The 9807-nt window shown below is 43.8% G+C and overlaps 1 protein-coding gene across 2 annotated transcripts in view; it reads right to left on the bottom strand.

Moving 5' to 3' along the window:
• Positions 1 to 364: 364 nt before the first annotated feature.
• igsf9bb (immunoglobulin superfamily, member 9Bb) overlaps positions 365 to 9807 on the bottom strand; it is a 188267-nt gene continuing 178824 nt past the window's right edge. For both annotated transcript variants that reach the window (XM_024013614.2, XM_024013615.2), the window contains exons 18-20: positions 6159 to 7814; positions 2791 to 2921; positions 365 to 1961 (exon numbers count right to left, since the gene is read on the bottom strand). In XM_024013614.2, coding sequence (XP_023869382.1) covers positions 1747 to 1961; positions 2791 to 2921; positions 6159 to 7814 — 2002 coding nt within the window. In that variant the 3' untranslated portion in view covers positions 365 to 1746. The remainder of the gene's footprint in view (positions 1962 to 2790; positions 2922 to 6158; positions 7815 to 9807) is intronic.

The raw sequence follows: 9807 nt of genomic DNA, 5'->3' as shown, positions 1-9807 counted from the left end.
CTGTTATGCCACAAGACACCCCTCCATTGATCTTTCTATAGGGGAATAGACAACATTAATACAAGCACACGAAGAGACAAAAATGCCAAGGCTACAAATACAGGAAATGGCCAACAAAGGCAGTTACTTTCATAAACAAATAGAAAAAAAWTATGGAAAAAATTAACTAAACCGAAGCAGGCAACCAGAAGAAGCCCTATAAAGGCCATCATAAGCCTTTTGTTCATTGAATCAGGCCCTCCTATATGAATGAAAAAAAAATACTATAGTATACTATGGCACAAAATCCTATCCTCCTCTCAGTACAGTACACGTTGTTTTTATTGATTAAGGAAGTTATAGTATTTTTGGTACAGTACACGTTGTTTTTATTGATTAAGGAAGTTATAGTATTTTTGGCATTACTATAGTACTTTTTAAATAGGAGATGGAACCCTCAGAACTACTACACAAGGCTACAAAGTGTGCTAGTAGAAGTGAAGATGGCATCAAATAAAGAGCAGTAAAAGCCAAGATTTTGCTCCAGTGCAAAATCCTTTCCCAGACAATGAGACACACCCAAAGTCCAACCTGAATAGTAACTAGGGCAGTAGCATGTGTTGTATAGAATGTGTGAGGTTGCATGTGTGTGGTTGCATGCCTTGAGTGGCATACAGTACAGTACACTTCTGTTTAAATGGAGCCTAATCCCAACTTAATCCCTTCCCCTCGCCCTATTCAAAATAGATCTATGAGCCCATGTGCTTAGTTTACGACAGATCTTCCCCACAGGGGGAATTACTGACCATTCCTTTATGGGGTTAAGTGATAATGAAATGGAATTTATGTTTATACAGAATAACTAAAATGTACAATCACCTTCTAAATGATTCCAAGAGAATGATTGATGGCGGAAACTGTATGTCCACAATATATCATATCCTGTATGTAAAGCATAACATGCTCCATTTCCCTAATAGCCATTATGAACACCTCATTTATGGTGTGTCAAAAGACCCGAGACCAGATAGATTTTTGATTAGCATGATATCATTCTACAACTGTAAGTAGACCTACATCAACCCAAACATATTATGGTATATATATTGTGACCAATTAGATTTCTTTTACATTCAGAATTATTCAAATTGTGTGAAATTTGAACAAATAAAATGATTAAATAAGTCATAAGAATAATAAAAACATATGCCAGTACAGTTGTGTTCAGCTAGCTGAGCCTTGTCATTGCGGTGCCATGTCCTGTGCTCTGAGGTATATTTTGTAGGATGTAAGTGAGAACCTTGTGTGGATGGGATGAGTCTCTGGGAAGTGATAGAGGGCTGGTAGAGTGAGGCAGGTGAGGAGACTAGGGTGAGCAAGGTGCTGTAAACTGAGACCTAACTAGGCTTCATGGGCTGTTTTGACACTGGGGCCATGAGCTAAGCCTCTTCTGCAAACAACAAAGTAATACTGTAGTATAAAGATGAGATAGAAAATGAAAACCTCAGACAGATGGTTAGAAAATGTGTTTGAAAATAATAAATGTTGAAGCACACAGTATTGCTTTCCTCAAATTAAATGTTTTGCACTGGAGTAAAACTTTTGAAGACATTGGATAGCCACCGTTTTACTTTCAATTTCTTTAAAAAAAAWGTTAAATCATTGATTGATGCTGGGGAATGAGCAACATTTTAGACTGAGGGGTCATTTTCCAGGTGGGGTTTTGTGGCATGTTGGGGAAGAGTGTAACCTGACTCCCCCACAGGCTCAGAGGAAAGTGACATGGTCTGGGTCCATGTTGTCCATGCTGGCCAAAATGGCCTTCTGGTCTTCCCGGGGCGGGCGGCGGAACAGCAGAGCGGAGAAGCGGGCATACGGGTCCTGTCTGATGGGCCGTTTCTTCTTCTTGCGGAGGTAGAGAACTTCTTCGGGCTGGAGTACCTGAGAGGTGTAGTCCTGCTGGGTCTGAGAGGTGGAGACACCTGGAGAATGGGAGGGGGATAGCGACAGGCAGGTCAGAGGTGAGAGAGCKTTAGGTCAGGATAAGAGGGCAGAGGTAGAGAATAAGGGTCCTGGGTGCTATCGGACAGACATTGGGCGGGAAGGTAAGGAATGCAAAACACACAGGAAACAATGGGTCAGAAGACAGGGTGGTTGAGTTAGAAAATGAGCTCAGTTCCAATCCAGGGTAAATACTTTACACTGTACCACTCCCCATACCATACCACCATGTATGGTTATTTGTGCACAATACCCTTGGAAAGTGGACACTTATCTTAGGAGGGTTCAACTAAGTTCATGAGTTGGAAATGCAACATGAATAAGTGAGACATTGAATTGTATGATTCAAAAGATAAATGCTGTTAACTGATCATCTACAGTCATTTGATACCGGTGTAAGTATTACTATAATTTCTGTCATGATTATGGAGAAAGTTGGTGTCAAAGTTAGGTTTCTGGAGAATTGCAGAACTGATTAGGGAACTACCTTGGTGTTCCCACCACTACGGCAGAGTAGTAGAGATGAGGAAAGTATCACACCATACTACCTTATCACACCATAGTGACGTGCCGCTGAGTAGATAGCATAGTTTGATGCATATATGTAATCTGATTGACGCCTGTGAAAGAGGAAGTCCTTGATAATCCTGTTGTGATCAAGTCTCTCAAAACATAGATGGCAATTGAAAACACATTTGAGTCTGCCAGACACAATATCTGTCAAATGTGTGGTATGCCTCAAAATGTACATGTTAATCAACCAGTGTCTTACGTCAGGGGACCATACATCCACAATGTCAGAGGCCTCACCTGTTTTTCTTCTGGACTTGGAGTTGTTGTTGTTGACCACCATCATCTTCTTGGCCTTTTTAATACGTTGGTATCTCAGTGCATCAAACCTCTCAGACCCCGCAGGGGCACTCGGCGCACCTCGACGACTTCTGAACAAAAAAAGGAGGGAGAACACATGTAACCCTGAGGAACTTCTGTCTAGTGGGCCTTTCCTTCTACATGAGGCTCTAAAAGTTCAAGAACCAAACCTGCTGAAGTCAGCTTCACATTACCTAAAGTTTGGAGCAATGTGACACACCTGAGGTTTTTGACTGAACCAGCTAATAGTTTGGTCAAACAAAATCAAGAGGAATGTTTGTGTGACTTGAATCTACATTGTTACTGTATTTTACACAATCTGTTCTATGATTTGTTGAATCTGAAAATAACAGGTGCACATTTGAAAGAATATTGCAATTTGTAGAACATGAATGAGTATTCTCAGCCATCTCTTTTGTCTGCAGTCTTCCTATCCAGATAGTGAGGCACTTTAAAACGGCAGCCCACAGACTCTGCCACAAACACAACAGGTTATCACAAGGCACAGAAAACAAATAGCCTCACAAAGGGGCTGTCCTCCAGCTGTGGCTGCAGAGAGAAATTGAAGGCTGTTAGTGGAGGGGGAAATCACAGCTGAGCGACAAAGCATCAATATGTATTCATAGACGTGGATACTGTCTACAATGGGCTTCACCATGCTGACAGGGGGAGAGATGGCGGGAGGGGAAATGGCTACTTGGGAACAGTCACATAACGAAAGGTAAGTCAAAACCAAAACTAAGCACTCGGACAACAAATGTAACAAGAGTTTATTCAGATACTTGTTCTTAAAAATAAAATAATGAATAGCAATATTTAGCGATGGCATGCATGGCAGTTTGCACATGGAACAGGACTTTAAAGGGGAATACTGTGAAAAGCACTTCATAGGGCTGTGGTGTGGACCTAAAAATTCTACTTTCCACACAATATCAAAGAAGTGCATCAACAGTTTTGGAAGGACACTTGCTTCACCTGGTCGTGAGAACTGTTCTGTAGTCCAAACTTACAAGTGTAATTATGTTATTTGCGTACTTTGTTTCATACTGACTGGAGCGAAGCGAGTTCAGATGGCTAATCACATAAAATATTTCCTAAGAGTATAGGTCCAAAATATTTTCATTTGGCGTCATCATACAAAAACACCTCGAGTAAGAAAGGATAATATGTCTCCTGCTTGAGAGGAATGCTAAGAATTACTACGTTAAAGAGGACCTAACAGAGTGCCCACTGCCATAAGACCAGATGAGAGAGTTATACTACTACACTCTTAGAAAAAAGGTGCTATCTAGAACCTAAAAGGGTTATTTGGCTGTCCACATAGGGGAACCCTATGAAGAACCCTATTTGGTTCCAGATAGAACCATTTTAGTTCCAGGTAGAACCCTTTTGGATTCCATGAAGAACCCTTTCCAGAGGGTTCTACATGGATCCCAAAAGGTTTCTATCTGAAACCAAAAACGGTTCTAGCTGGAGCCAAAAAGGGTTCTCCTTTTGGAACCCTTTTTTCTAAGTGTGTACTGCCTGGACAACCTATCATATACACTTGGGTAGGCTTAGAAAAGGGCTGTGACAATTGTCATCATATTTGTCAGATAAATATTGTTTTCCTCTGATATCTACTACTCATTCTTACTGAAGACACAAAAGTACGAACAAAAAAGAAGGATAAGTGCAGCTAAGCTGCCAAGGTAACACCATCATACATCATAATGATTCTATCGTCAAAAGAACAGACAAACACTTTGTCTGCGGCTTGCTTGTGCAAGGACTTTCTTGCACCTTTCTTGTGTACATGTCAGCTGTCATGGCAGTAAATCAAAACAATCCTCATCGAAAAATGTTGTTAGCATACACCTCTCAAGCATGAAGTTGTGTCAGGGATACGTGTCTAATCTCCAAATCAATTGTCATAAAAGGTGACATATGCATACTTATGTCAGAATGCATACATTATTGAATACTGCAGAACTCAAAATGCATAGCTACTTTGAAAAAAAGGAAAATAAAAACGGAAATGAACTGGAGTAACAAACTTAACAAAGCAAGACCCAATGACTCGTATTCCCCTTTAAAGGACGAGGTGATTCAAAGCCCCACCTGCTGCCCCCCCCCTTTCAGACATGGATCCAACCCTTACCTATTGTGGTGTAGAGGACCTGGTCACAACAACGCTGCCCAGATAGCTGAGATCAATAAAAAACAAAGCAGGTAAGACTCCAGGAGCCATCAAGAACGACCAACTGCCCCTAATCAATAATGATGGAGACATTGCAACACATGAAAGCGGACAGATCCCTGCAACACACTTCGCCCAACAAGCCTCCCCTGGCAGTCAGACCTGGGGGTGTCCTGGGGGCAATGGAGGGGTGGGAGTGGGGTGAAAGGTTCAGGGAAGAGGCGGTTCATGCAGTCAGGTTACTAAGGATGATGATGGGCCCCCCTGTGCCTGCTGAGATGGACTCCTAAAAGCACCCTCTGCATTATAAATAAGGAGTCCTAAAAGGCCTAAGAGTTAGACACAGCAATGGCGTTTGTTTTGTCTGAGAGTCAATTGGGATGCACATATGGGATTCCTCCTGTTGGGTGAAAGCAGGGTAAAGCATGAAACAAATGGAAAACCAGGGATCCTGTGGTGATGTCTCTCATATTCCAGGCTTTTAGGGGCTTGTATCAAACAAACTGCACAATGCATTTGAAATGGTTTAGATAATAATGGCATTTTCTCCAAAGACTTACTATAGCCCTGAAAGGTCTGTAAGGTCATCTGTGAAGCAAAACATGTATCTTCTCAGGTCACAAAGTAGTTGTTCCACCAAGACCGAATTTAGAGGAAAATGTGCAAATCGTGATTTGTTAAAAGACAAGTTTGGAACAGTACTTGCTTCACAGATTCCATGGATGGATATTTGAAAGTTGATTTCTGATATGAAAAGCAGCATTAATCGATTTGAGAATGACAGAACTCCTAAGCCCATCAAATAAATCTATACAGCAAAATGCCATTGCTATAAATAATGTAAGAGTCCCCGGTCAATTTGTCYTCAAGAACTCGATCCCTTGATGAAATCATATCTCAAGTCTAAAAACAAGAAGCAATCGATCTTTACTTAAAAAATGCTTACATTGATATAAAGTCCAACCCCAATTTGACCCTAATTACCCCAATTGTCCTGACAAGTGKATTTAGTAGAACCATAATGGTCCTCAATGTCCCTGTGTTCAGAACACAAAGCAACCTAACAATTTAAATAAATGTATACTAGCGCAGATAAGTAAATCCCTCCCTGAAGGCCTAGTGCACCTACCCTGAAGCTGACAACTGGGGTGGAGAGGGCTCACACGGAAGGACCTCCTCCTCAGTTCTCCTCTGGGATGGCATCTGCCCAAACATGTTGCTGCTTTCCACAGGGGGTGATGGGGACTGGGACGGGTAGCTTGTGGCGGAGGTGGCAAAGGCCATGTGGGAGCGGTAGCTGGGACTTGCCCTTCTGCTACCCTGGCCATGGGCGGGAGAGGACGAGGGAGAGGACCTCCAGGAGAAGCTGGCTGAAGAGGGGGGAAGCAGGGTAATCTCAGACATCTCTGGAGGTATGGAGGGCTGGACGATGCTGGGTCGGGGACGGGGTCGCACTACTATCTCTGGGGAGCCCTCGTGGGAACTAAGGGGATTCTGGGTGAGGGGCGAGAGGCGGGAAGGTTGGAGAACCATGATGCTAGGCTCCATCCTACGAGCCTGCCTGGGGCTGAGCCGGTTGGTGGGCTCYAACCACCGGGTGTCCAAGCTACTGAATGTGCTAGGGCCACCCATGTGGGCTGCTGGGTCGAGGTAAGGCAAAACTGGCACACCCATACCGTGGCTTGTGTGTCTTAGCTGCCCTAGACTCTGTGCCTCTTGCATAGCTAAACGCTTGGCTGGAAGGCCCCGAGGCTTGACCGTGCTGGGAGACTTGCCTGGACGGCTCTTTGGGGCCTCAAGCTGCAGGACACCGTTGTATGAGGGCACCTGGAGGGAGGAGGGCTGGAAAGCAGCAGGGGGAAGAACATGGGGAGGAGGAAAGAAGGGTTCCCGGTGGAGATGCAAAGGGTGGTGGGGTGGAAAAATGAAGTGGGGCCCTTCCAGACTCGCAAAGGGGAAATCGGGTCTGTGCCAGATCTCCGGGGAGCGAGAGGAAGAGGTGAGCGTCAGGGGAAGAGGGAAGCTTGAGACGCCATAATGTAGAATATCTCCTTCCCCCATCTCCTCAGGGATGCGGGGGTGACCAAAGGGCCCTTCGGGYTGGTAAGGMGGMGARGACATGACAGAGCTCAGAGGGCTGGTGTCAGGCATGTAGAAAGGGGGTGGAGGSTCGGGTTCCCCAGGGCTGCRAAGGTAKCCGTAGAAGTGACCYTGGCRYTGGGYGAAGGCTCTGTGGTGCAGGGAGCCTCGGATCTGCCCCGTGGCCTGGAGCCGACTGCTCTCCATGATGGTCATACCTTCCATGGGCCTCTGGAAGCGGGGGCTGTAGGCCGGTGGTTGCAGGTAAGACTCCTGGCTGGAGATTGGGGAGATCTGGTGAGGTCGAAGGGTTGCCATGACAGGGGGCATGGGCCCGGGATCATCGTTCTCCTCGTCCGACTGGCGGAATTCGGGATAGAGGTCCGACTCTTCGACAAAGGGGAAGCCCTCGATTCGCCTGGGCTTGATGGACATCATCTCCATGTCGCTGGGGTCCATGACGAAGCGTCCGTCGGGGCCTCGGCTGATCAGCTCGATGGGTGTGGTTGCCTCCGCTTCGTACTTGGAGACACTGTACTTTTTGCTTGTTATTGCTCGCTTGGTTTTCTTGTACAGGGAGAGTTCTTCCTTCTTCGCAGGACTCTGAGGGATTTTCTTCATGCTCATGCCATGGCCGTCCTCTGAACCCTCCGATGGTGGTTCCATGGAACGCATACTCTCCGGACTCACCTTACCAGAGGAGGACCTGAGAAACAATGGAAAGACAGAAGGCCAGTCAAGGTTTGCTCAACGACCTCCTTCAACTTGACTCGGCAAACACCCAAACTAAGCCCATCAGTCGATGCTTTTACTGTCAGGCATCATTTTAGCTGAAAATTACGATCAAATATATTAAATAAAGTRTCCAGTAAGAGATGACAAGCCATTCATCCACAAAAAAAGGCTTTTCAAAGAGCCATGCTTTAGGTAACAAAATACATATCAGATTATGTGCAGTTACAAGTTTAGTTTGAGCCTGAAGTTCAATTGGGGATTTCAGGCACTGCTACCATGCACCAATGATTTGATCTGACAAAGCAGGGATTGGATGTTTATCATTTGGTTATGAATAGAGGATGGATATGGAGGGACCATGTGCAGCAGCAACTTTAGGGTTTTGGACTGCTCTCCTTCACAACGTCATACATTACTTGATATGCAGACACTATTGAGTTATACTGTAGGTTCATGGTCTTGGTAGGGAGTCAGATGATACACTGAGTAAAGTCTCCTTGGTGTACATGGTTAACAGACTATGTTGTCTATTAACATTCCATTTGCTCAACTGCATCACTTGAACAGCTCATAAGGAGACTGTGCTGATCATGAATCATGTCTGATTGAGTAATACATTTCCATTGTACAGTATATTTTTCTCAGTCATGGCAGTGTAATTGATGTGAAGTCAGTCACAATAATAACGTGTATTTCAGTGGAAAAACAATGCTTAATGTGTAACCTGAAATTTCCATTGACTTTTCATAAACCTATGATAGAGCCAACCAGAGGCAATGACTAACATGCCCTCACCCCATCCACACATTCCCATTGCCCAGACACCGCCATCCTTAGGACTCAGGTGACCATCTTTAGCAGTGGGCATCCGTCCCTTTTTCCATCCTTTTTTCTGGAAAAGTCTTGTCATTACTCCAACTTCCCTGGACCACATACTCTCGAGCCTCATTCTCACTATATGTATTTGTGGTGGCTATATTTACATGTTATCTGCATTTCAAATTGTGCTTTGACTATAAGGCAAACCTTTCAGAATATCAACTTAGAATACAGTCAATTCTAAGGTCATCATTGTAGAAATCAGACTATATGTATTTTATTAGTATGGGTTTAATTCATTTGGAAGAAATGTGAAATACCATTTAGTCAAGAGAGTATTTATGTTACACCAAGAAATGAGGAATAACAAGCATTTTCCAGAAAACAAGAGAGCAAAATCAGGACGTTTTAATAATACTTTATTCTGAGTACCAAAATACAATGCAAGGCTGAGGCTTTTTAGTATTTCACTAAGGCTTAGCTGTGCTTGTAATGGCTGCGGTGGCAATGGAGGGGCTGAGTTTCCAAGGCAACTGACAGTCGATGACCCGTATTGAAAAACAATGACGTTCCCGCTCTCTGCTACGTATGGAAAGCTGCAGGAGGCACCGTCTGCCGTGGTGCTCTTCAAGTAGAGTGACACAGGCAAACACATCTGCCTCCACTGGACACAGAGCACACCCACATTCAAGACGCTTCCAGCTAAATATTCAATATCTACTACTCATGTGGTTCATAATATCTAAAACTATATCCACAAGTTCAATACATAGAAAATAGCTATTAGAAGCAATGTTATCTATACACATATTTCAGTCTAGATAGAACTCGTCACAGCTATAAAATGTTATACTGTACGCTGGCTTGTTAATTTGTTTCTATAAAAATCACTATTTGGCATTTGCTGAATGTGCCATTTTTCATGGTAAGATTTTCACCGCTCAAATTAGTATGAGACAAAGATGTATTCACACTGGTTATAGAATGAATTTTAGCAGTAAAGCAGATGAGGACAATACATGCATGTAAAAGTGACAACCTCATGAGGGTTCTCTTGATCATCTCTGGTTTGAATACAATGCTGTAAAATTACAGGTGCTTACGAATAAAACAGTATACCTCTAGTATGTTACTGTATGTTCTGT

Source organism: Salvelinus sp. IW2-2015, linkage group LG20 (genome assembly GCF_002910315.2).
Source record: "Salvelinus sp. IW2-2015 linkage group LG20, ASM291031v2, whole genome shotgun sequence".
NCBI lineage: Eukaryota > Metazoa > Chordata > Actinopteri > Salmoniformes > Salmonidae > Salvelinus > Salvelinus sp. IW2-2015.
This window is presented reverse-complemented; position numbering and strand designations above follow the sequence as displayed.